A 27,361-nucleotide genomic window follows, 5' to 3' on the forward strand; every position below is an offset into this window, starting at 1 on the left:
ACATCTTCCTGTCAATATAAGCTGGGTATTAACAGGGAGATGAACACAAGAACATTAAAAAGTTGAATTGAAGAAAGAAGGGTGTTAGAAAAAGGTACTTGAGCAAAGGGTGTTGATGTCAGTCTTGAAATGGTTGGGAAGCAAAGTTCATTCAAGAAAAAAAAATCTAACAAGTTGTGGACTCCAGCAAGAGTCTGGGCTTCAAGATCTCTGGCTCCAGACTCCATACTCCAGTGGAACATTCCTCACTGTTGCATATTTTTTCGATTTGTGGATATTGGCTCTCAATGTGGTTCACTGGAGTCCCAAAGTCTTAGAAATGTAATCCAGATCTCAGTGAACCTTGTTTTTTTTTATTAATCTATTTGTGAGTCTCTGTAGATGCAGTGCGCTTGCATTTATTCTACCCTTCATGTGAATAAGGTTCTATTTTGACATGTTTTTTTATTCCTAAAGTTTGTAGCAGCAGAACTAAAGTATGGCTATTGAAGCTAAGCAAAAAAAAAATCGAATGTGTTTTATTTCTATGTACATAGAAAAGACGCAAGAAAATATTTTTATTCATCTGAAACATTTCAACGTTACAAAAAAGGGAAGCCAGAGGGGATTTATAAAGGAGCAAGCGCACGCAACTGTTTCCCTTGATCTCCGTGTTTCTGATAAGGAAAAGAAAAAGAAAACAAGTATAGCTCTATAAACAATATAACTTATAGAACATGGTGGTGCATTTAAAAACACCAGCAGGGTATGTTGTGGTCATGTGCTGCATTTGAGATCTTTTAATCTACTTCATGTTGCAAGACAGGTTCTGTGTAAGTGATATTTTGATTGTATGCATCTAGTACTAATCAGACCTGGGAATATTTAGAGATGTTCAACTCCAAGAGTCATTATGTCATAATTTAAGAGGATAGGTCAGGGAAGGAATTAACACCTTATTAATTTGCACAACTTTTATTTATAAAATTTAAAAGAGGAGACAAGCTACATTTTTCAGTCTGTTGTAAAAACATTATGATCGTAATTATTATTATTATTATTATTTAGATTCTGTTAATTCTATGTATACAAATCACTGATTGCTTCTCTCCTAAAACTTTATTCTGACCTTTGATTCGGCACCCACAAGAGTTTCAGTGAGACCCATTTGGCGAGCCCTTCATAAACTTTCTAGAAGCGCCCCTGTTTATAAGAAGGAACGGAGCTTTTCTGCACTTGCCCCGGCGAAAAAGAGCTGCACCAGCAGAAATCCTGCCTGAATCCTACATGCACTGACTCGTCTTAGAGCCAGATCACTCCTTTTCTCTCCCGTCGCTCTTTGTCCCCCTGTATGAATATGTGAATAAAGATATTTCCCCACCAGGAGCTGTCAACGGCCGGGACAGCAAGCCATTTAATCTTCCTATGACAGGAGAGAGGGGCTGAGGTCTGTCCCCGGTAACCGACACACACACGAACCCATACACACAGAGAGAGAGAGAGGGAGAGAGAGACAGAGAGGTGGAGAGAGAGAGAGCGACCCAACACCGCCTCTGCTGCCTCTCCTGTTACAGCTCGGCGATCGAGTTACGGTGAAAATGTTGCAGTAGCGCAGAAGAGAGAGAGAGAGAGAGTGTGTGTGTAAGAGAGAGAGAGAAAGAGAGAGACTGCAGCATCACCGGAGACCGGAGGCAGCAGCAGTCCCGAGCAGTGCAGGTGAGAGGGAGGGGAAAAAAAGCTGGAGGAGGAGGAGTGAGCGAGTGAGAGAATGCGGGACTCTTGGAAGAAATACGCATCTGCTCTCGGTCCACCACCGCTGCATGTTTGCTTCCATCTACCCATCCATCCCTAGGACGGAATACTCTAATCTATGCCGAGTAACGGGGCAATCCCACCAAAATAAGGGGAACCCAACAGTTTTTTTCTTTCTTTTATTTTGGTGGGGAGAAGCGATTTGAAGAAACTCGCTCTCGTCCTCTTCTTCTAACTTGCGTAAAGGAATCTGAGTGCTTGGCACGTTGCTCCACTGCGGGAAACGCGGAGGGTTCAGAAGGTAAGAAAAAAGACTCAGCAGAAGCATCTGTTTTTCGCAAGCAAAGCTTTGTGATAATTTTTGAGCGTCTGTTTTTACCCCGAACTGATTGGTGTTTCTTTTATTTAAAAAAATAATAATAATTTCTTCTTTTTCTCGCTTCTTTTGTGTAGTGGTGCTGCATTGCAGTTTCTATCTGAAAAGCCTCTGTCCCGAGTGTGACTGGAATCAAAAGAACTTCCAAATGGGCATTATAAATTGATAAGAGCCTATTCAGGATAGCTCCTATGGCTTAAAGAAGAATGTAAAGAGTGAAGTGGATTTAATCACAGGTTGATTAATAGAAAGCATGATGGACTTTTTTTTTTTTTTTTTTTAACATCCTTATGGCTTAAAGAAACAAGTAAGAATGCAGAAATATTTTTATAGAAGTTGAAAACCCACTACTGAGTGTAGGAGGAGAGAATAAAAAAAGAAAAGAAAGAAAGGATCTGCTGAAGTGAACTACACTGAAGCTTTTTCCCGGACTCCAGGCGGCAGTCCGCAGAGAGCGATAGAGAAGGTAAGAAAGGATAAATCAGACACCCACGCTGTGAAGCTGCACCAGACCACAAAACACCAATAAACTAAGAGAGGAGCCCACAGCTGGGGAGTGAGGAGGAAGGAAGCAAAAAGGAGCCATGCCGAGCCTTGGTGCAGTGCACTCTGTGGTGTTGCTGCTGCAGCTGCTGACTCAGCTACCGGCTGCCGACTCAGCTCTCCGGTACCGGGTGGCGGAGGAGGGCCCGCCGGATGTGAGGATAGGCAACGTGGCCGTCGATCTGGGCTCTAACAACGGAGACGTCACCTTTGCCCTGGAGAGTGGCTCAGAGTACTTCAAGATCGACAACGTGACAGGTGAGCTTACTACAGGCCCAAGGCGCATAGACCGAGAGAAGCTCCCACAGTGCCAGATGATCTTCGATGAGAATGAGTGTTTCTTGGACTTTGAGGTGTCAGTTATAGGACCACTGCAGAGCTGGGTAGACCTTTTCGAAGGTCGAGTTGTCATCACAGACATCAATGACAACACGCCCTCCTTCCCCTCACCTGTCCTGCAGCTCTCAGTTGAGGAGAACCGCCCCATTGGGACTCTGTACCTGCTTCCCACAGCCACAGACAGGGACTTTGGACGGAATGGCATTGACCGCTATGAACTTATCCAAGATAATGGAGCCGGGTCAAGTTCAACGAGGCGCACAGCAGGAGGAAACCCCATTGCTAGAGTGGATGGACTAGACCGCAGGGGCAGAAGTGGTGATAGTGGAGGAGGAGCGAGGAGCAGTGTGTTTGAGCTGCAAGTAGCAGACATACCAGATGGTGAGAAGCAGCCTCAGCTCATTGTGAAGGGCACATTGGATCGAGAGCAGAAGGACTCATATGAGCTTGTCCTCAAAGTTCGAGATGGAGGGAACCCACCACGTTCCTCCCAAGCTCTGCTCCGGGTTTCTATAACTGATGTGAATGATAACAGTCCACAATTTGAGAGGTCCACGTATGAAGCTGAGATGACTGAAAATGCTCCTCCAGGCACACCTGTTCTCCAAGTCAGAGCCTCTGACCGGGACATTGGAGTAAATGGGCAGGTGGAGTACGTCTTTGGAGCTGCCACGGAAAATGTCAGGCGACTCCTGCGGCTGGATGAGGCAACTGGTTGGTTGAGCGTTCTTCACAGGATTGACAGGGAAGAGGTGGCCCAGCTGAAGTTCACAGTGATGGCCAGGGACCGGGGTCAGCCTCCACGGACCGATCGTACCACGGTAGTTTTGGCCGTTCGGGATGAAAATGACAATGTTCCAGTTGTGGAGATCAGAAAGATCGGACGGATCCTTGTACGGGATGGGGCTGCGCTGGTGCCAGAGAACGTTCTGGTGGACACGCCTGTCGCTCTAGTTCAGGTGTCAGATCGAGACCAGGGAGAGAATGGGGCGGTGACCTGCACTGTGGTAGGAGATGTCCCATTCACTCTGAAACCAGCAGGCGAGACACTACTCCCACCCCCACCTGCAGATGAAGCCTTTGACAGGTAAGCTACACTAAAGGTAACCCTTCAAAGTAACACTCTGGATCAATCAACCCTAACATTATGTCCATGACGAACACCCTGACCAAACAAATTGTGATGCTCTTTATATTGTGACTCCTTTGTTGCAGTACCTATTGCTTTATTTAGCTATTTGAGCTACAATAACTTGTGTGCTTGATCAGCCAATATTCATTCATGAGCCTTTTGCTGGCTCACAACATTGTACAATGCAGAGCAAGTTGCTGATGAAGTTGTCAATTTTGCTCTAGTCAAGCTTGCAAAAATCCTTACATTTGTTCATTTTTCCTGCTTCTAATACATCTACTTTGAGAACACAAAGCTCATCCATGGCATAATCTATCCCAACCACTTACAGGTGCCACAATAATGCTTTAACTTTTGGCAGAGGCTATGGCTGATCTGTGTTTGTAGAATAGTTGCGAACAGACTTATAAAACCCACACTGGGTTTCATTAATCCCTTCACCGTATTTAATCAATAAGTCCGCAACTGATATTAAATCTTTTAGGAAGATGCTCAGATACCTCAAAGTGTCTGAAAACGTATATCTTTTGAAAGATATGAGGCTTCAAAAAAGTTCAAAATGATTGCTTTAAAATTAAGGATGTAGAAACTTTAATAAAAAATGAGAGATTAAACTTATTGTAATTGTAGAAGTACCACTTAGTACCATATTGGATTTGCCAGTCAATGCTTTAAACAGGGTATTATAATATTTTTATATCCTTGCACCCTGCCATCTGTTTTTTAAAGAGATATGCCTCAAGAACTGTATGGGAATTACAGCAATGTCACTCTTCTGCTAATGCTACAGAGTGGTTAAGCTGTCATGCAGTCTGTAAACTTTAGTTACAAATATCTATGGAGGTGAAGGGATTTACATTTTTTAATGTCACTTGTGCTTCAAAGACTCCAAATGTCAAAGCTCAGTCATTTGTGAGAACATTGCCTAAAGGCGTGAGGGTGAGAAGTCACGGCCCCTTTTTGGGTTATTAACTGCCCTCAAACACTGTAAGACCTGTACAATGAGACTTGTGATTTTCAATCCTGGGGTTTTCCTTCACTGAAGAAAATCGCTAAAGCTTAAATCCTGTGAGTGTTCTATCAAAATCAATAGGGTAATTTGATTAAAATGTCACAGTCACAGATTTTTATTTTTTTTTACTAAGAATGTCTCAGGAGATTGCAGCAATCATTCACAGTCTTTGAAATGATTGTATGTTAAAGAAAAACAAATTATTAAATAATTTGCTCAAATCAATATTTTTTGATTAAATGAAATAATTAACTGTAGTTTCTTAATTTATTGACATTTGTAGACAATTAGCAAGCAAAAACTCCGTTCAAAACATTATTACCAAATTCAAGCAGTTAGAAATCTACTTTATAACAAGCATATCAGAAGGCGTTTTTTTTAAATGAGTTGGTCATGTTTGAATACATCATGACCCTGAGTTTAAGGAAATCAAACTTAGCAAATATTTCACTATTTTATGATGTATCATACACTGTAAGAAAACACTAAACATCAAAAGAACAACCAAATGATGAAAGGCATAGCAATGACCTTGTTTGACCACATTAAGGAACAAAACAGATATTGTTTCCATTTAAAGCAGCTTCTGTACTGATGATATCTTTTCTTTCTCCTGTCTCTACAGAAACAAGAAAAAATATTTCTTACATACTTCAGCCTTGCTGGACTACGAGGCCATGAAAGAGTACAGTGTAACCATTGTGGCAGTAGATTCTGGCAGCCCCAGTCTATCCAGTAACAGTTCCTTGATGGTGCGGGTGGTAGACATCAATGATCATGCTCCAATCTTTGCCCAGAGCAATGTGGAGGTCCACTTTGCCGAGAACAATGGACCTGGTGAAAGGGTGGTCACTGTAGTAGCCACAGATGCAGACAGTGGCAAAAATGCTGAAATTGCATATTCCTTGGATCCTGCCTCTAACGGACCTTTTTACATAGATGTAGATAATGGAGATATCCGAGCTACGGGGATTCTTGACCGTGAGCAAAGAGAGAGGTATGAGTTGCGAGTAATTGCAAAGGACAAAGGAACACCCTCTCTGCAAGGCTCTGCAACCGTTGTTGTACAAGTGACTGATCGTAATGACAATGCACCAAAGTTTGTTCAAGAAATCTTCACGTTCTATGTAAAGGAGAACCTGCTCGCCAACAGTCCAGTCGGCATGGTTACAGTGACCGATGCAGACGAAGGTGAGAATGCGGAGCTCAGCCTGTTCGTAGAGGTAGACGGGGCAGATGGAAAGACGACGGGGGACAAGGTGGAGGGAGAAGATAGCAGGAATGAGCGAGAAGAGTTATTCTCCATTGAGAACAACACCGGAACAATCTTTTCTGCTGCATCCTTTGACCGTGAAAGGCTTTCCACGTACACCTTCCGTGTTCGGGCTGTGGATGGAGGGGAACCCCGGAAAACTGCCACTGCCACAGTCTCGCTTTTTGTGACAGATGAAAATGACAATGCGCCTTCGATTACATCTCCCGCCAATGAGTCCTACACTCTCCTACCACCTGCCAGCAGTGCTCGCACCATTGTCAGGACTGTAACGGCCATAGACTCAGACACTGGGCCAAACGCTGACCTTCGCTATGCATTAGTGGGGGGAAATCCATTCAGACTATTTGAGATTGGCCACACCAATGGAGTTATCACTCTAGCAGAGCCTCTGGAGCGGCGCCACAGAGGTCTTCATCGTCTGGTTGTACGAGTCAACGACAGTGGCATCCCTTCGCTTTGTGCCACCGCACTGGTTCACGTCTTCATCAATGAGAGCTTGGCGAATGCCACCCTAGTGGATGCACAGGTAATTCTTATGCTTCAATATATGTTAGTGCAAACAGATTTCTAAATACTTACCCATACATACAAGCTTTAAACACCTTGTAATATTCAGGAATAATTGGAGGTTTCTCTGTCATATCTATTTGTATACTGCTGAAGGGAGGTGATGATAATTCCTGTCCAAATTATTTATTTGGTAACGTTATTTACATGGTAACGTTACATCTTGTAGCCTTCACAGTGTTGTGGTTTTCAACAAAAACTGGACACATAATTCTGTGTATATTTGTGCAAGATTGAAAACAATCTCCTGGCAATCTGCTTTGTAGTTTAGACTGTTCCTGGAGCTTGTTCTTTGTCCGGTATGTATTATTGTAATGGCTGTGGTTCAAATAACTGTTATGACTGAAGTGGTTCTTTTTTATGGTACATTGAGCTCAGAGCTGAGCGCTTTAGGTGTGGTTGTGTGTATATGCATGCGTCAGAGCAAGAGAGAGCGTGAGAGAGCATTAGGGTTAAGTCTTTAGGAGAAGCAAGAGGGAGGAAGATGAGTCTGTCCCAGTTTTGGACTTGTAATAGAACATGCTGACATATCTTTAAACATTTGAATAGAAGTTCAAGCTAAAGAAGTTTCTCTTCACTATATTCCTTCTTATTGATTAGGTTTTGAGGTCAGCAGTATGTTAGATTCAGTTCTGAGCACAGCAAGGTCAGTATTTGTTTAGCAAAACAAATTTTTGCTAAAATGGAAAAGGGATCTCTAAAACTATTTGCCATCATTACTACATGAGTCTGTGTGTTCTCCTTGAACAGAAGACTTTAACATAAAATTAGAACGGAATTGAAAGAGCCACCCCATCTGCAGAGGTAATTGACAAGACTCGGAGACATTACTGAGATACTAGAAATAACTAGAACATTATGTGTTCCAATTCAGCCTATGCCTTGCTGGTTTAAATCTTTCCTTCTGCTCTGCTCTCGCATTAATTGAATCTGCCTCCAATTATGGTTTAAAAATGTTCAATTAAGCTATAAATGCTGGCAGGTTATAATTACTAAAGCTTAATCTCTGGTGTGAAAAACAGGTAATTTGTATTGACTTATAATTAAATTGTCTCAATGGCCTTGTAGTTCCTTTGTTTGTTCTGAAACAAAACACTTGTGGTTTTGAGTCGCACTTTAGACTCGGTTTTTAACACAGTTTGCTCGTATTTCCTACAAGTATATAAGGTCTTCATTTGTCAGGTCTGTGCATGCAAAGACCTGACTTTAACTCTGTATTAGCTTGTAGACATTCATGAGGAAGGTGCATTTCAATGTAATTTGTGGGGGGGAAGGAGAGTTTATGTGGTCACCACAAATAGAACATAAAGGAAGAGGAAGTAAAATAATACTTATTTTTCTTTTTCTTAATTATTACTAAGAGTCTAAAAAGGGTGGCACACCTTTGTATTTAGCCTCTTTAATCTGATAACCTGAGATATAATTAAGTGCTACCAACTTCCCACAGAAATCGACCTGTCTGTGTATTAATCTCAGCATAAATCCAGCTGTTCCAGGAAGGGCTTAGAGGTTTGTAGACAGCACGACACAGCAGACTGGAATAAAGTTGTGGAGGTTTAATGCAGGGTTTGGTTATTAAGCAGCATTCCAATCTTTGATTATTTTTGTAGAGTATCGTTCAATCTATCAGCTTAATATAGAAAAGGTGTTGCACAGGTGCAACCCTTCCAGAACATGGCTTTCCACCACAACTGGAGGAGAGCATTTTTCTGAGAGATAGCCAAGAAGCCTTTGGTTACTGAAGGATTTGTGCCAGAGCAGTTATTAGTTCTGCACTCAACAAATCTGACCTTAATAGAAGAGTGACAACAATTACACGGTTGCTGAAAGAAATGCATCAAAGTCCCATAGGTAGTTTGCCTCAAGACAAAGACACTAGACAAAGCTCCTATTACTTTTGGAAATATGGTCAAAGAGTCATTTTATTTAAAGAGGTAGTATTATGTAAAATCCTCTTGTTGAGCTTCATGTTATGTTATAATATTATTCCCACCTAAAACAATACCTAGTGTTGATTTATTTTTTTCATGCGTATTTGAGACATCCTTTGATCTTCTGTGGCACCCATTAAGCTGCGCAAAACACTTAGTGGAAGCAAACAGCACCTTTGACAAAGCTCCTCCTGAGAGCTGCAAGTTTCCAATCTTCCAAGCTTCCGCCTCACAGTGCATACTGCCCCTGCATCTTCTTCCTCACTCAGTTCCTTCAGACTATCCATGAACAACTTACAAATACCTGGTGGATCTGCACATCTGCTGAGTTCATTCTGAGCTTCTTCTTCTTGGTAAAAACATTGTCAAAGTGTTGATAGAGGAACGATGCTTTGATGACTTCTTGAAGGCAGAGTGTCAAATAGAGCAGGAGTTTCTTAACAAGACAATTTTAAGGCGTTGAATTACAAAGTCAAAATTCTTGTAGGTAATATTTTATATATACAGTATTTTTTATAAAAATTAAAGGTAACATAGTTACTTGATTGTGCTATAAAATGTGACTATGTGCCTGAAAATACACCATACTGCCCCTTTAAGAGCCCACAAGAAATAGAGGTTTGTTTCCCTTTGTCTGGCCCACACAAATGACCATTACTGTACAGTTCAAAAGCATTTTTGTCAAAGTCAATTAAAGTGTTTGTAGCATAGAATGTGAACACGTTTGAAGTTGCTGGTTGCCTTATTTTATGACCTGAGGTTCTCCTAAAGGCAGCTAAAAATTAAAATCTCCAGGAACTCACTCATTCAGTAAAAATCTGTTTGCTTCTTACACCTTGTAGAGTTTGTCGACTGTCACAAAGCAAAACAGCTAAAACTGCTTTCTGGGATGTATGAGAAACCATGATCCTTATTTTGAATGAGGCTACGTTTCACTTAAGAGTCTTTCAGTGAATGCCTTTCAGATTTTTTCAAAGAAAGAAAAGCAAGTTGGTACAGATAGCAGTTGTAACATTTCTTCACTGGTTATTAGGAAGAGCACCTCATGCATGTGACACTGAAAAGTAAAAAAAAAGAAAAATCAAGGATGTGAGGATTAGAAGAGAATACTTAGTAAGAGGTAGAATTATCTGCAGCGTGCCTAAATGGCTGCAGCTATTAAATCAAACAATAGGGTGTAATATGGCTAAGCTGGTCTGAAAGCCGCCATTGAGTACAACACGCACAGTTTAGTTTGATTGTAGGGAGGAACTTTGTGGCGTAATTGAGTAGAAGTCATTTAAGACAGAATACCTCCATCTCATAATGAAGTCAAACTGGGTGGTGGACGGATGCCAGATGCAATTAGGGAACGAAAACGGCTGCTACCGCTGCACCACGACAGCAGAAAATTACTCTGCTCTTTTCTATCTGACCGTACTGAGCAAACCACATGTTTGGTAATTATCTGTAATATTATGCTGCAGGCTTTGAGCTCGAGAAAGTGGAAATTGACATTCTGGATCTTGTGTGTCATTGTTGTCATTTGAATACCTTTGAGGAACTCTGCATATCAGAGTCGGGCTGCATGGATAAGGTGATTGGTGCTTTTCTATTTGTATTTAGGGATCCTGTGCAATTTGGAAAATCTGAAATTTCATTTACAAGTTTACATGTCTGGATAAGCATGATAGAGAAAACAGAGTAGGGAACTTATCTGTATCTCCACTTTTTGTTTCCTGCTTCATTTTCTAAATCCACTCATCAGATTTTACTGTCTGTCTGTCTATCTATCCCTCAAAACCATGCCCTCTTTGAGGAAATATGAGGTATATTAATTGTGAACTTTTGTATTTATCCTTCATACAAATATTGGCAAAAATGAACTAGGAACTCTGGAATTTGGAGTCTTTGAACATATAGAATTTTGACATAGAAATGTGTAGAAAATCTTTATATTTGTTCTTGGATTAGAGACTCTGACTTAAGCTTTTTTCTATGTGTTTGATTAACTCCTCCTATGTTACTTTCATACAACAAAGAGCAGTTGTTTGAAAGAAAGAGCAGTACTGCATCAGTCATATTTCCAGCATCTGTGGTAACATATCAATAACCTAGTCCTTGGAGAGTGGAGCAGAGAGACAGTCATGCTAAGTCCAGCGACAAGAAAGCACACACAGCAGAATCAAAGAATCCACTGGGATTTCAGAATGCATCAGAAGCCCTGGAAACATACGGTTCCAAGACTTTACCTATAGACATATAGAAATTGTCTGAACTTGGCAGTTGATGTTGGACTACATTTTTTGCACACTGTCACACATGCAGGAGTTTACTCACACACATGCACCCTCCAATACTGTTTATGCTTTATGTATGTCTGCACACTCAACTCGTTCTGAACTGTCACAGAGTGTGTGTGCGGGAAAAAAGCAACGCATACCCAGCAGAATGAGAATGGATAGGAATACTGCAGGCACCAAGAGGAGCAGAGGGCTTGTGATGGGAGGAGCAGAGCTTGGCAGAGAAGCACCTCTGCAGTGGAAGCAGAACAATGGACTAAAACAAACACAACTCACCAACAATTTAACTTAACTCAGAGATGGATGGGGTTGAAACAATGAACGTAACACAGTGTCACTCTTAGCTCGGGGGGGAACAAGAGGAAGAGAGGGCAATAATGTAGCTCCTCTATGTTTGTCTCAGATAATCTAATAAGCCAGTTCTACAGCGCAGTCATATAAGCAAATTCTCTGCTGTATTACTAATACTGCAGCTTGTGCAGAAGTTATTTTACTTGGCCACTTCAAAGCACGATGCCTCAGTCACTCTCCTGTACATTCCTGAAAGCCTTATTACCACCAGTCTTATTTGCAGCAGGGATTATAAGAGTCTGTCATTCCTCACCTATCCGGGCCAAAGACTTTGTCGTTTGAGCTCCCAGACAAGGTACAGGCTGCGGAATGAGTCGTCTCGCTAACGGACAGCTTACACTTAGTGTGAATTTATATAGACCATGCACAGGCATCACTGTCTGAGTTAGTGTTCGGGTATACATAATGACTCCTACGAACAAAGTTTCCCAGGGTATCTTCTGAAAAAAAACTCTACAGCCTTGATTTCTCCTGTTGAGAAGCACACAATAATGTTTAAAGAGTGTGTTTGTATTTCAGCATTACCAACATTGCTTTAATGATCCTTTTAACAAATGTTCAAGCTTGTCTTTCTGTGCATATTCTTTTATTTTTGACTTAAGAACCTTTTCATTGGCCTATCTTCTTAAAACCATAGTGATCAAATCGTTGTTCTAATCAAGTTTACCATCATTATTGGGATTAAGGCTATAGTCTGAATTAGGTTAAGCCAAAATATATGGTTTGTTGCTTTCTGCAGGAGTGGGGCTTGGTTATTCAAAAATAGTGTTGCTCAAATGAATGGACATCAATATTAAAGTTGGTGTTTTTGTGTTTGCATCTGCATAATGATTTCCACAACGTTCTTAATATTCCGAACATTTGTTTTATCAAGAACTCACAATACTATGTAATGAGTGCATTTTTGTTTTAGTAAAACAAAAATTGCTCCCACAAACTCTGGAGCAAATAAAATTTCTTTTGACTACATATTTTTTAATTGACTTTTAGCACACTTTGACACAAATGGTTTTATTTGTATTTTTATGTCCTTTTACCCCACTAGCAGTCTTTTGTATTTTAGCAGCCTTTTACGTTCTTTTCTCCGTCTGATGTTTGGTTTTTTATTTTATTTTTTTTTTTTTTTGTCTTTTATGTCTTTTAAGTTGTTTTTACTTTTAAAGCATTTTACATAGCTTATAGAGTTGGAAATTTTAAAAATGATATTCACCTTGAATTTCCTCTAATGAACCCAAGGACCAGTAGGTCTTTTCTGGTGCTGACTCAAATGTAGTTTTAGGGATGTGGGTTATTTGTTAATACTGGTGTGGGATCTGAGTTGAGGCTTAGAAAAGAAACAGTTACTTTGCTTGACAATGTATTAGCCTCCTTTCATCTTTCTTCTGTTTTTCTCTTTTTTGTTACTTTTAAAGCAGGGGTGCCCAAGTCCAGTCTGGCAGCCCACAAAAGCTCCTATCCTCCAACTCACAGGTGCATTCTTTGTCCAACACAGTGAAATCAAATGAATAGCTTGTTACCAGGCCTCTGCAGAACTGAATGACATGGTGATGAGAAAATCAAGCCATTTGATTCTGATGTGTTGGAGCGGAGATGCATCTAAATGTTGGAAGATACTGTAGAAGCTCTCAAGGAGTGGACTTGGCCACCCCTGCTTTAAAATGTAAAAACATCAGAGTAAGTTTGATCCCAAAAAGATAATGGTAGCAAAAACAAAAGCACTTTTCAGATTATTTACATTTATTAAGAGAAAAACCAATTTGGTCCTCTGTCAAAAAGTAAAAGACCCATAAATATTATAACTAATAGTGCCACCAATGGTGATATCAACTCCCATAAAGCATTTGTGGAAACGTTCAATGAATTGCTTGCAATGCTTGTGCAGAAACGTTGACCCACTCTTCTTTGTAGAATTGTTTTTGCTTTGGCTACATTGAAGATTTTAGAACCATGAATGACTTGTTTAAGATTATCACAATTTTATTTATTTGTGTAGTAATTTAATTAATATTTTTATGATTATTTTTATTTTACCTTTTCATTAATTGCCATGCTTGTGTATTTTATGGCATAGCCCAAATATGCTAGAGTTTATAGGCACTAACAGATGTCTACACGTTTGGGATTTTCTGGTTGGGTGCAGAAGATGGGGGTGAATTGAACCAGGTTAGTTTTGGATAACTTTCTTTTTTTCCTATGAGAACTTAAAGAAATGTTTAAAAACTAATTTTTGTCTTTACCCAGCTTATGTTTACCTGATCTAAAGAAAAAAGCAAAAGCAGGAGAAAAAACTTTTCACAGTAGAATATATTCTGATAATGGTTAATACGTTAGACAAGTCAAACACATTAAAGTTACTGAAATGAATGGAATCACTACAATGTCCCAATCAGAAGTGTGAGGGCGTGTGTCTGTGTGTGTGTATGCTATCGCAAACAAAAACACTGAATACATTCTTGTTATAGATATTGAAATGGATTTACAACAAAAAAGCTGTTAGCTTAAAAAGCAAACTGAAGACCCTGAGAAGGCCCATAGAAAAAAGAGCTTAAAAATCATTATAGAGCATTACATGTTTTAAACATCCTCCTTTTACTCCATCCATTGAATGCTTGATGCAAAAATTGTGAAAACAAATCCTTAACCAATCCACGCCTACACTATCGCTTACAAAAGGGATATTGTTTATTGATGAGACAGTAGATGTATTTGAGCCTCAGGATGAAGTCATAGTCTGCCTCTTGCCTTCATTTTCACATTTATTGAATGTTTTTGCTTATTTAGCTTCTCTAGCTGCTCCTGACCTCAGGATCTAAAGTTTCCTCTGATTTTTTTCAAATATGATTTAATGCGGTCTAATCCAATACATTCCTCATACTTGCTGTAGATGTGATATGACAAATTTGCTGAATTACAGGAGCAACCTGAAATGCTGCAATTCGAAGGCAAGAGCAATTACATATTTAGTGACACTCTATGTTTCTGGGAATAACTGAGAAGCTCCCACACTAAACAGAATGATAAGTTTAATTACGATGAAGATGCTGTTTGATGTATCTCTGTGGCTCACACCAACTGTGCCATCTCTTCAGAATGATATTCTGGGACTTTCTTTTCTTTTGCTTTTATTAATATGCAGTTTGTTTAATCTTGTTTGTCTTACTTTTCTTTCCATTCCAAGGTTGCCCGTAGCCTGATGGCCCCACTGTCTTTAGACATTGCCGGGGACCCAGACAGTGAACGTGCGTTGGGAAAACAGCGCCTCAGCGTTGCCATTGGCGTCCTAGCGGGAGCAGCAGCAGTTATCCTGGTGATTCTTCTTGTGGTCACAGCCAGGCAGTGTGGCGCGCAGGGCAAGAATGGCTACGAGGCCGGAAAGAAGGAGCCAGAGGAAGACTTCTTCAGTCCGACGGGAGCTCAACCACAAGCCAGCCGAGGCAGTGGATCCGACCGTGGTCGCAAACCGCGGCGAGATAAACGTGGCGGAGGCGGTGGAGGCACAGCTGGAGGTGGAGGGAAATCGGACAGATCTCTATACAGTGGCATCGTCACAGTCAACGGCCTGCGTCGTCACGTCAACGATGATGATGAGGAGGAACTTAGCAGTGCTAGTGAGCGCCTAGCAGCCCGCTACTGTGCTGTGGATGGTGACCCTGGCAGCCCACGAATGGGCGGTGGAAGACGACACCAGTCAAGCCCCGATCTGGCTAGGCACTACAAATCCAGCTCACCTCTCCCTGCAGTGAATCTCCAGCCTCACTCGCCCCCGGCAGAGGGAAAGAAGCACCAGGCGGTCCAGGAGCTGCCTCCCTCCAATACCTTTGTGGGCAGCGGCGGGTGTGTGGGGAGTGCCGGCTCCAGTAGCAGCAGTACTGGAGGAAGTGGCAACGCAGATGCCATGTCCCTGGGATCGGACCAGTGTTCTGATTACAGCTGCCAGGCTGCAAACAAGTACAGCAAACAGGTAGGACCTCTGGGGATGATGTGGATTCCCAATAGCACTTTGAGTCTCTTCCCTCAATTTGCAGAGCCCTGAAAAATATTTTTTTACAGTTGAGTACATTACAACCACATATTAGAATGTTTATCAATGAAATATATTATATACATTAACATAAAATAGTGCATAATTGTGAACTGGAACAATTATTCTCTATATTTTCTTACATATAAAGTTATAAAAAGTGTGGTATACTTTTATAGTCAGCTTCATGCCCCCAGCAGGAACAGGAAAGCTAAGTTTAAATGTAAAGGTGCGATCCAGAGCTTTTACCCACAGCTGTGTACATGTGTGTTGCATGCTGGGGATGATTTCTAGTATTAGTTTTCCATGACACAGTGTTTTGGATGTAAGCCAAAAAAATATAGCTCTTAGACTTCTGCTATTGCTTTCCTTGACCAGCCTATTATTTTAGGTGACCAGCCATGTCTTGTTCTGGCCCTGGTAATGAACAGCATCCCCATAGCATGATCCTGCCACCACCATGTTTTATTGTGTGTGGGTTTTTTTTTGTTCAAGATTAATTTACATCTTTGTTGCCATAAAGCTGCTTGGTCATGAAAAATGTAATACCGTACCTCCAGAACAGAATATGATGTAACTAATATTTGAAAACAATATTTTTTAATATTATAATTTTATAATAATTAATCTGTTAATATAATCATTTTGGTGCAAAATCAAAATGTAACAATAAATTGGATTTATCTCACAGTCAAAGGACTGCCTTTGTGCCATTTTTTTTGTTTTTGAATTATAGATTGAACAGATATCTGAAGGAAGTTCTAGTGAGGTGCTCTGGGGTGATGGTGGCAACATTGTTAGGAGTTTGTCCTGTAACTGGGACACTTAGCATTTATCCTACTGTGCTGCTGAAAAACTGCTCTACAACTTTATCCCTAACACTTCTGCTGTGTTTTTTGGAAGTCGTGAGACTGTTCAATAAAACCTTACAGCAAACATCCGAGGCCTTTACAGAACAGCTGGATTTCAACTGAAATTAAGTCACACACACAGCTGGGCACTAGATTTTATTTGATAGAGGTATCAGATTAACAGATAACCGAAAGGAAGGACTCAAACTTTGTTTTTGTTAGAAATTTTTATCATTTTACAATTATGTACTACTCTGTGTTGTTCCGTCAAAAGATGACCAAAATCTATTGAAGTTTGGTAGGTGCACAAAAAGTGAAAAAGTTCAGGGGGCATAAATTATTTTTCAAGGTAATGTCCCTCTCCTAAAAACCTCAGCAGGCTCTCTTTCTGACTCTTTACCCACTCTGCAGCTACCATCATGGCTTCATCTTCTCTCACTCCCACGTCTGCTGACACTCGTCCTGCACACCCCATCACTAATGTCTACAAACCATTTTATCTCCACAAAATAGCTGTCAGAAAGAGTGTGTGCCCGCATGTGTTGGTGTCACCATCCTAGGCTTTTGAGCGACACGCTGCTGTCAGAGTTTGTGTGTGTTCTGTGTCAAACATTAGCCTCGTTTCTTTTTGTAAGATCCACTGCAGGGCACATGAGTCAATGTAGCCCAGGGATATGTGAATGTGGACTTCTGCATCCGTGCACAGTTTTGTGCATTCATGTGTGAGACTGTTAAAATGAACCCCTGGTGAGCTAAGTTAGAGCAAAGACATTCAAAGGAGGAGGAACGCACCTTATCCCAACAGAGTAATTGGCCATTCTGTGATTCTGTGTCCCTTTTCAAGCTGTTGCTTTTTTCAAGTTAGCCTATGCATTTGTTCCATAAAGAATATCAGTTGCATAGATAATGGATGCAGTGACTTTGGTGGAAGCCACAGGAGACTGCAGTTAAAAGCTGACAAATAAACGGTGCACAGAGACGGTCAGTCAGCCCACACGCAATAACACCCCGACACAGGAACCATCTATCACTGAAGACATACCGACACAGCGGGGTTTTGTCTTGTCCATGGGGAGTCTTCACAAGAGTGATATTTGAGCGACAGCTAACCCTACTTAAAGGGGCGGCGTCTCATTTCCTTGACAGACAGCTCTACGTTTATCCAGCTTGGTGGGCATGGGGAGGGGGGGATGGGGGGGGGATGCTGATGTGGTCATTAAAAGGGAAGGAGAAGAGCTTCTTAGGCTAATCAATTCATACAGGGGGTACGCTGATCCTGCTCAAACATACCGCGCACACATGCGGGGCCAGCCGCTTGTGCACGCACATATGCATACGCACACAAAACTCCGGAGGTTAATCCATTACGGAGTCAATCCTCTTAATCTGCTATTCCCTGGGAAAGAAACTGCTTACTGGGGGAGTTTTGGCACTCATGCTTTACGTGCTCTCAAAACATGCCAGCACACATAGAGAGGCACGCAGACACACAAACTGACAGTGTAATGAATTATTGATCACATGGGGTAATTAACTACCCTCGGTGAAGTGAGGGTGCCCCCCCATTTCTCCCCTTCTACCACTCGAATCATCACAATCCAGGGGTTTCAGCCACAGCTCAATGCATGTGTGTTAAAGAGCTTGTGCACTGAAGCGTGACCTTGCTCACCTACATTTCAGAATTGGTTAATTCGTACACTTTAGAGACACTTGCAGGTTTCTGGGTTCCTATCTCAGAGCTTGGGGGATTGCTTATTTTAAAAACTCATATGCATTTATATATAAATGAGTGTGGGTAACAGAAAGACCCAGGGAGTAATAGGTGGCATACATACGTGCCAAACGAAAGAATCGGGATGCCAACAGAAATTGGGATGGTGTCAGATGAGGAGTGGGAGAGATTTATAGACGTTTTGGAGGGGGTGAGAGGACTGTGGAGCAGAAAAAACAAGTTAGAGGAAGTTTCAAAGCTACTTTACTGGGTCGTTGGAAGCATTAAAATGTCTTCATCTGAAGTCAGCACATCAGGAGATGAACTAGGTTACTTGAAATGGTAACAGAAAAAGAAGAAAAGCGGGAAAAAGGCAAGTCATGAAAACACAGCGTCATGGAAAAATGCACCATTGCATCAGAGAGGCAATGAGATGACAAGATATCTTGCTTAATGACATTGGTTATGTTTTCAAATCTTAGCTGTTCACTGAATAGAGAGAGCAGGAGGGAGGAGGGAGATTCATATCAATGGGAATAAATAAATCTGAAAATGAACAAGGGAAGTGGGTGGAATGGTAGAATGAGCACACCAAGACTCCTACTGTTTAATAAATGTGGTTCATTCAATGTCAACTCAACCACTTCACACCTTCAGCTTTTCTTATTTTGATCTATTTATTCTAGTGAAAACACACATGATACCTCTCCATATACATATACAGTACATATATATATATATATATATATATATATATATATGAAACTTTGTGTTATTTTATGCAAATCAGATCACATTTAATTAAAGTATCCTTTATTTGAAATTGTTAACTTAAAAAAACCTGAACTTTTTTAATAAAGGAAGTTTTATTAGTATCAACTTTGGTGGCTTCTAGCACTGGCAAGTTAACGATTATGCCCTACTTAAAAAAATAATAATCTTTTGTGTTACGCATTTTTATTTTCTTTTTTCTATTTTTTCAAACTACTGCTCCAAACATCACTATTGTAACTTAATGCCATAAGCACAAATTTACAAATGTAATTAAATATCTAAAAAAGTGGGATATGCATTTGTATTTAGCCCTCTTCAAATAAAATTTACTACAGCCAATTGCTTTCAGAAGTCACATAAATACTAAAAACATGTTTCAGAAGCTTAATACTACACATCACTACACCATAAAACAGTCAGGGCAATATCATGTTGTGGCAATGCTTTTCTTCAGAAGCTAAAGACATTCAAAGGAGGGGAAATGGGAGCTGGCAATGATGGGATGATGAATGGAGCAAAATTAAGGATAAGCCTTGAAGAAAACCTGTTAGAAGTTGCAACAGACTGGGCCAGACATTCACTTCCCAATTCAACAACTACCTTAAGAACACAGCCAGATCAAGAATGAATGTTTTAGATCAAATGTTTGTGAGGAACATTTCCGTCTTTAGATTACAAAAGCTGGTTGAGACATACTCCTACTGAAAATAATATACAGATAATAGTCTCAAGTCAAAACCATGTAAAACCTTGTTATCTAAATTGTGCACTTTTTCTAATTGTTTGACTCATGTAATCCCAATAAAATGACTTTACATTTGGTTTTTGAAAACTGAAAAACAGGGATCAGGTTCAAGGATTATAAAACTTTTACAAGACACTCTAAGATGGTTTTTGAAGTATACTTATGTGGAAATGTGCTTTACATTAACCTGAAACTTGCAGACTAAGGAAAAATTTTCCTACATAAGCAAAAATGTTATGTATGCAGCTTTTCTAAAAAGGTCCAAACTCTTAAATTGGCTCAATAATTTAAAAAAACCTGTAAGTCAGAGCCAACATTTTCTAAAAGTACCTCATAGTTGATAATTAATGCCGCCATTGCTGCCGTGTAGATAGTTTTTCACCTTAAAAAGATTCAAATTTTTTTGTAAATTGACATCAAAACTACATCTATTCCCAGCTTTTAGTCTAAAACGCTTCCAATGTCATTAACAGAATAGGGCAGGCTGGTTGCTCTAATGTTGAAAGCGTACAGAGGAAGGTTAGAGCACTTGCATCCAAGTGGGGAGAGGACGAGAAGCAGCATAATATAGAGATAGAGAAAGAGGAAGTGAGAGAGGTCTGTATTTGGGCAGGAGCCAGACAGTGAGAGTGGACTGCTGAGATGTGGGTCATCAGGATACCCGTTGGCATCAGGGCACGTTAATGATCATGGCAGTCACATGGCACTGCAGTCAATATAGGGGAAAAATGGCCTGCTTCTCCGTGTATTATTGCACATACGTAATGCACGCACAACTTCAATATTCTCCTTATGGCTCCCCCATCAGTCAACTACAGCAAAAGCTGTTGAATACTTAAGTAATGATTTGTGTTTTAGTTGATAGTATCATGTTCATACTGAGCTCTTTGCCCTTTCCATGACTTTCCATGTCTCTTTGACCCTGACCTTTCGGTCCTCTCTGTCAGTCTCCCGTTTTCTTTACCATATGTCTGATCATATATCTAGACCCCCTCGCCACTCCTCACATTGCGTCTTCCCTGCGCCACATTGACCTCTGAATGTATCAACTCAGCGATTTCACTAGTGCCACTTCTTTTACTGTAGTGTGCACTTTCCCTCCCCTCTCTCTCTCTGGACCCAGCGGGCGTGTGAGGGGGTGGGTTAGATCGCGGTGCCACAAAGGCTGAATCGAACTAGACACACACCCACTTCCACACGCACACTCAAACTAATTGAGTCCAAGTCTAATCAATGCCCCCGCTCTCCCTAACAAGTCCAAGACTGCAGTGAAAACAGGTGAGTTGACAGAGCAGCTTTTTTGGTGCATTGCATGCTTCTGCAGCACTTCGTGAAGGTCGCTGTTGGACGCAGTTGGCTTGGAGAATGAGATTTGCGGTGAATAGGACTCATCCGGACAGACGTGTTGGACTAATTGGACTGTATGGGGGCAACGTGGCTGCAGAGATTAGGTCTACGGGATTATAAAATTGAAAAGCAGCTTTTCATTTCCACAAAATCCCCTCAGGATTAAATATGATGAGCGTCTGTCACCGGCTGACACTCAGCCCATCGACGCACTCATGCATCCACACAAACAACTCTTTAGATAATGCATGCCCTGCGTTTGGCTCACAGGAGTTGAGGCCATTGTTACCTTGAAACAAACAAGCTGACAGTGGCCGACTGTGCCGTTACCAACCCATAACCCCGGTCATGATGATACCAGCTCTCCAAGTTAAGGCCGCGCAGCGCGCCATATGCTTAAGGGGTAAGTGTGTGGAGAGGTGAAGAGGTGCGGGGTAAACGGGAGGTGAGAAGGACGAGGTAACCAAAGTGGGGATCAGCCGCTGAGCCAGACTGAAAACTGATCCAGTGACCCTGCGACGGGGAGGGGACACGAGCACAGTGAACCAGTGGACATCAGAGAGGGAACCCGAGCCACAGAAAATGAAGTCAGAAGGACTTTGCGACATGACGATGTGAACTGAAGAAAGGCTCAGACAATACAGAGAGAAAGAGACAGATGTGTGTTTCTGCTAGACGCCCGGCGCTGGAGGTGGAACACATGCTTACCCTGTAAACATTGATTTTCCACTTGAGCAGGATCATATGGATTTGGATGCACGGCATCAGAATGAAAGAGTAAAGACTGTTTTTGCTTTTTCAGATCTGCATCTTAATTTCAAATTAATCTGAAAACACTCAATTCCAAAAACTGAGGGCTGAGTTTGTAATTTTGTTCCTTCAGCACAAAATATGGACCTGCAACAGAGGCATTAAGCATTGATTCCGTTCCGTCAACACAAGTCCAGCTACATTTTAATTTGTTTCCTTGCACTTCGCTTATTTTAGTGTGCACTGTTCAGATGCAGCGTTTAACCATGTATACTGTTTAGTTTGTGCAACTCAGATCTGGAAGGTAATAAATTCTGGGCCTTAGTGTGCCCTGTTGTCTCTGCCACTGTGTTCCTGTGGGTTTTGAGGTGGAGACACCATGAATCTGGCTTGTTCCAGCACATCTTTAGAATGCCTCATTAAGCTCAGTCCTTGGAGCTTAGAGGCAGGGTCAATACATCGGACTCTTTCTTCTTTAAGTTTCCAAAGCAGTTTTTATGGCCTGGGGCTAGGGTTATAATTTGACTATAATTTTTGCAAAATCAATAAATGTAGGAATACAACATATTTAAAAAAATCATCACACTTTTTGGCATTAAAAAGTTTATAATTTGCATTATAAAATATGCAAAAAAGTTTGCATAATTTTATGCAGTTAGAGCACCACCAACCAAAGTTGCAGAATGAAAAGACATACCCATTAATTTAAAGCTACTTTACCACAGCAGTGACATTAAAGGGACAGTACTTATTATTAGCAATAATAGTTTTCTTACTTCATGTCATATCACATTAATTTGTAGAAAAAGGGAACAAATTCTCAGAGGCGGAGGGCTAACAGATGGATGCCCCTGTTTAAACTAATCTTTAAACAAGAAGCTGAAAATGTTTCTATTCATAGGATACAATGATATATTAGCAAATATTAAGTGTCACTACTTTAAAGGAGGCTTAAGGGTTTCAGTGTTTCCTCACATCACTGTTGCAATGTTAAAGTTATGCTGATTGAGGTGGCCAGCTGTATTAATCAGCCACATCCGCTGTGACCCTCATTTTGGAGAAATAATTTACATGTGTTCAACAACATCATTGCTACATGCTTGTCTAGGTCTCACACTTGTTTGGACAACTACGAAAATAGTAATCAATGGCAGCTTTTTCCATAATTATTTGGGCGTTGTTTCGCTGAGCAGACTGTGACAAACCTGCCTGTGGTATCTTACGAAAATACAAAAGTTTATAACGACTATCATAGCCTCATATCACATAAAATGTTCATTTTATTATGTTTGTTATTTATTATTAATTTGCTAAAAATATAATTAGTCTCACTGGCTTTTAGCACACCACACTGACAATTTATTCATTTTTTAACAATCTCTGTGGTTTTGAACATCTGTATACCACAACTGAAGGAGTTTCTGCTGACAACTTTGCAGACATTCATAAAAACATTCAATAGTGCGGCTGTACTGGTAATCAGTAATTAGTAACAGCACACAAACATTTAAACTTTTCAATTTTGAATTACATTGGTTTAAAAATATAGATATTGAATGCTTTTCTTACAAAGAAAATTGTGTCTGAAGGTCAAAACTTTACAAAAACAGATAAAAGAAATACACAATTTTCATAATTACAACATAAAACATGTGTAAATGGAATGTGTAGATGGGTCCTGGCAGCAGTCATTTATAATATGCAACCTTCATTTATAACACATACTTTATACACAAATAAAACAAAACAATGTCTAGAGATAACTGAGGATGACATGTATATCATCTTCACTATTCACCACGTGGTTTTTATTTTCAGAACAGTGAAAGATGAATGTTCAGAATAGTTCAGTTTTGAGAACTTTCCATGAATGGTGAGAAATGTCTTCAAATACACAATGATGAAGTAGGAAAAGTGTCAAAAAAGAGAAAATAGGCTAGAAAATTCCGTAATTTCCTTTCCCACCAAAATCCTGCAGAGCTAGAATTAGACTGGAAGTTCCTTTTCTGTGTCTTCTGTTTACATGAGTTACTGGAAGACTGTTCGTCTGATAATGTTACCATGTTAACAAGTCCTCCCTTCAGCTTTTGTTTCAACTTCTCGATAAAATGGTAAGAATGTGGGAATGACATTCCCACACATGTACGCACTCCCAGGCAAGCTGAGGCAGACGCTGTCAGCCCTGTGATTCTAACACACTCAGACGTGCCCACTGAAACGCGTTCTTGTGAGTCTGTAATAGCGCGTGATTATAATTACTCACCCTCCCAGATCTTTATGCGTATACATATTTCACTGAAGGCAAACGGAGGCTGATAAGAATATGATGGCACATGAGCTGATAGGAAAGTTTTCCGTCTCTTACATCACTTTCTCTTCTTCCCTCTGGATCGAGTCATGTTCACAAGCCCGGGTGCACTCCTTCTCCTGGAATCACACTCACATCCGTGGAGGCTTTTACAAACACACTCTTTTTAACTCAGGCAGACGCAGTCTTGGGTGCATACAAAGGCCTACATAGCAAGCCCCTCGCTGAGATGCTTCCTTTTATTTGCTTCTTGAAAACTCTGCTCTGTATTGTACAGTTCTGCATACGACTTATCTGCCTTCAAGCATTACCTTAATAGCTGTCTGAGGGTTGAGCAATTTCACTCGATATTGCAAAACAAAAGTGCTCTTCCTCAGACAAGGCACGTATTTCAGACAGCTTAGAAGCCCTGTGACTGGTTTCACCCACCGACACAATAGACCCTTTTTGTGGTTTTGAGTTATTCTGAAGTAAATTGACTGGAATGAAATTGGAACTGAGTTTAGATCAACCTAGCTAAATTGAATAATTCACACTATATGAAATCCAGCTGTATTAATTCAGCTAAGACCAAATCAAATCGACCTGATTTGTTGGTCGTGCAAACAGATGTTGTGGGTGACAGTTTAGGGAAATATAATTTTTCTATACGAAGCCTACATTGTAACTGAACTGTTTGATTCAGATATGTTAAAGACTTGCTTTATTTAGCTATCTGCCTATAAATTTTGATCAGCTGTTTATAGTTTTAATTTTTTTAGAGACTTGGTTATTAAACCTCAAAACATTTTTTTACATTTTTTTTCACCTTAAGTGGACAGCAAGTTGTGGCATTGGGAGTATAACTGGTAAATATGATATTAAACACTGTTCATTCTTGCGAACAACAAATCAGAAATTGTATCTACAGATTTCAAAATCCAGAAACCAGATTTTCATGTTTTTGTTTCTTGTTCTACATTCGGCAAGTTTCAAGAGAAAATCCTGAAGGATTCAAGCAGAGTTTGCTAGCAAAATGGTGACGACCAGCATAATTATTTCTCCACAAAACTAAAGAAAATGGACAATGTATAAAAGTTACTGCATATCTAAAGTATTATTTAGATGAAGTCATGTTTTTCAAAAAGCTACTTTTTTCATAGCTTTCAGAGGAAGATGTTTATGAATAGTAATGTAAAGCTTAGAAACCAATAAAGGATTAGTTTGATTTGTTCGATGTGTAGCACAAAAATATCTTTTTTCAATTATAAAAAAAACTGTTAGCAGTGAAAATTGTAGCTATCCTGACATACACTGTCCATTTTAGCTGACTTTAGCAATTTCAATAAATTTTTATATTAGTCAGCTAAAACACTATGCTAACAAAAATTAACAGTGTACAATCCCACTGCAAATTGTAGTTATTTTTTTGTTATAAGTTCAACTGAACAATATTTATATTTCTATGTGAATTTTTCAGTTATAAAAATTCTACACTTATCAAAAATTACATAAGAAAAATTTGACTTCACATCATAGCCATATCTGATGCCTTGAAATTAGCTTCTGTCTCTTTAAGAAGCTCCTACTTTTTCTGACACTCCCCTTTAGCACTTCATCACAACAGTGCTTCTTTGTGATGCCATTTCCAACTACTTTTAGGAACATTGGACTGAGAAGTACTTTGTATAATAAGCTTAGCAGACTTGCAGTTTCACCAGGTGTTTGCTAATTGCTGCTGCTAGTCTGGCATGTGGTGAAGGTACCGGTAAATAGGCGGCACATGGTATGGGTAAGCAGTTAGGCACCTTTGAATGTCTGCTAAAGAAGATTCATTCATGAAATAACCAAAGCAACATTCCAGGTATCTGTTTGATGAGGGGATGAGATTGATTGTTGTTTTTCATAGCACCTCCCCACTCCCACCTTCTTCTTCCGAGATGGCGAGGCAGCAGAACGTCTGTCTTCTTCATCTTCTTCACAAAAGGGTGTTAGGTACTATCTCATCCAGTTGGATAGGGAAGCCAGAGAAATTTGGTGGTCAAAAACAAAAACACGGCCTTGCTTTAATGCCAGCTGTTCATGTCAGGTTTATAAACAGAAAACAAAAAAGCAGTAAAAAGGCAGTCGTGGTGTAATAGTTTTATAGTTTGTATTGCTTTTGTTATAGGACTCTCCCTCACTGTTTCAATTGCTGGGCGGTTGGGTTCAGGGTCTGTGTCGTAAGCTTTAAGGATCCTTTGGATCATGTTGAAGGGCACTTACCTTTCAACAGCTGCTAGAGTAATATTCTAACATATTACCGTTGTCTTTAGTTTGGACACACAATATTTCAACTTTTTCTATTACTTTTTCTTGTTATTAAGTGCTACAAGAAAGTTACAGCTACACAATGAGCTGCAATTATCTTGAGAACTCTTTCTTGTCTACAGTTTGATTTTTAGTCTGTTGTCGCTCTGTACAGGAGTTTTTAGCACTGTTTACTTGAAGGGTTTTATCCAAGCCAAGGCCTTGGGCCATAGAGTTTGGATGTTCTTACTATGCATGCATGAGTTCTCTGTAGGTACTTTGGCTTCCTCCTACAGTCCAAAATCAAGCATGTTATTGGCTCTGCATGTTGCCTTTATTCTCAGTGCATGGTTGTTTGTCCTGCATGTCTCTCTGCATTGCCCTGAGGTAATCTATCCAGGGTGCACCCTGCTGGTGGAACGTTCTCAGAACCCTTCCACCACCACATGTCCATTCATTTTTACTTTCTGCATGTGTTATCTTATATTCCAGGTGTGTTTATAAAATGGAGCAATTAATTAAATGTTCTTTATCAGTTTTAATTTTCTTAGTTTTGTTTAGAGATGGAATAACTTCATTGCTGAATTTGAGGAGTCAGTTATAAAACATCATCACGTTAGATCAGTTTTCCGTGTTTGCAAGCTGGTTATTGGCGTTCACAATTATTGAGACAGGTGTTTGTGTGCCACTCAGAAGGGTGGAACCACAAAGCAAATCATATCTAATTACAGCCTACATGATAGAACACAGGTATTATCTGTGGGCAATATTCAAAATGTTTCTGGGTGACATAAGTAGCGAAAGACAAAAATTGGCCTAATAAGATGTATCAATTATTTTAGATTGTTCTTTGAAAGAGAATGACTGATCTTGATGTGAATTTAAGATGCTACTTACAAAAATCCTCCATTCACATGAAGCTACATGGAGCAATTAAAAAAGAAGTGAAATAAAACCTTCAAAGGAAATAATTATTAATTAGTATTGCCACAATGACTAGCTGTCTGTTATTGAGGTCAGTGGTGTGCAAATCACCCTGTAAAAAG

The 27,361-nt window shown here is 40.1% G+C and overlaps 1 protein-coding gene across 1 annotated transcript in view; it reads left to right on the top strand.

Moving 5' to 3' along the window:
• Nucleotides 1-1,571: 1,571 nt before the first annotated feature.
• pcdh7a (protocadherin 7a) overlaps nucleotides 1,572-27,361 on the top strand; it is a 57,229-nt gene continuing 31,439 nt past the window's right edge. Inside the window, exons 1-4 of the mRNA XM_028017483.1 lie at nucleotides 1,572-2,032; nucleotides 2,185-4,076; nucleotides 5,759-6,935; nucleotides 14,719-15,501. Coding sequence (XP_027873284.1) covers nucleotides 2,692-4,076; nucleotides 5,759-6,935; nucleotides 14,719-15,501 — 3,345 coding nt within the window. The 5' untranslated portion in view covers nucleotides 1,572-2,032; nucleotides 2,185-2,691. The remainder of the gene's footprint in view (nucleotides 2,033-2,184; nucleotides 4,077-5,758; nucleotides 6,936-14,718; nucleotides 15,502-27,361) is intronic.

Source organism: Xiphophorus couchianus, chromosome 5 (assembly GCF_001444195.1).
Source record: "Xiphophorus couchianus chromosome 5, X_couchianus-1.0, whole genome shotgun sequence".
Taxonomy (NCBI): Eukaryota; Metazoa; Chordata; class Actinopteri; order Cyprinodontiformes; family Poeciliidae; genus Xiphophorus; species Xiphophorus couchianus.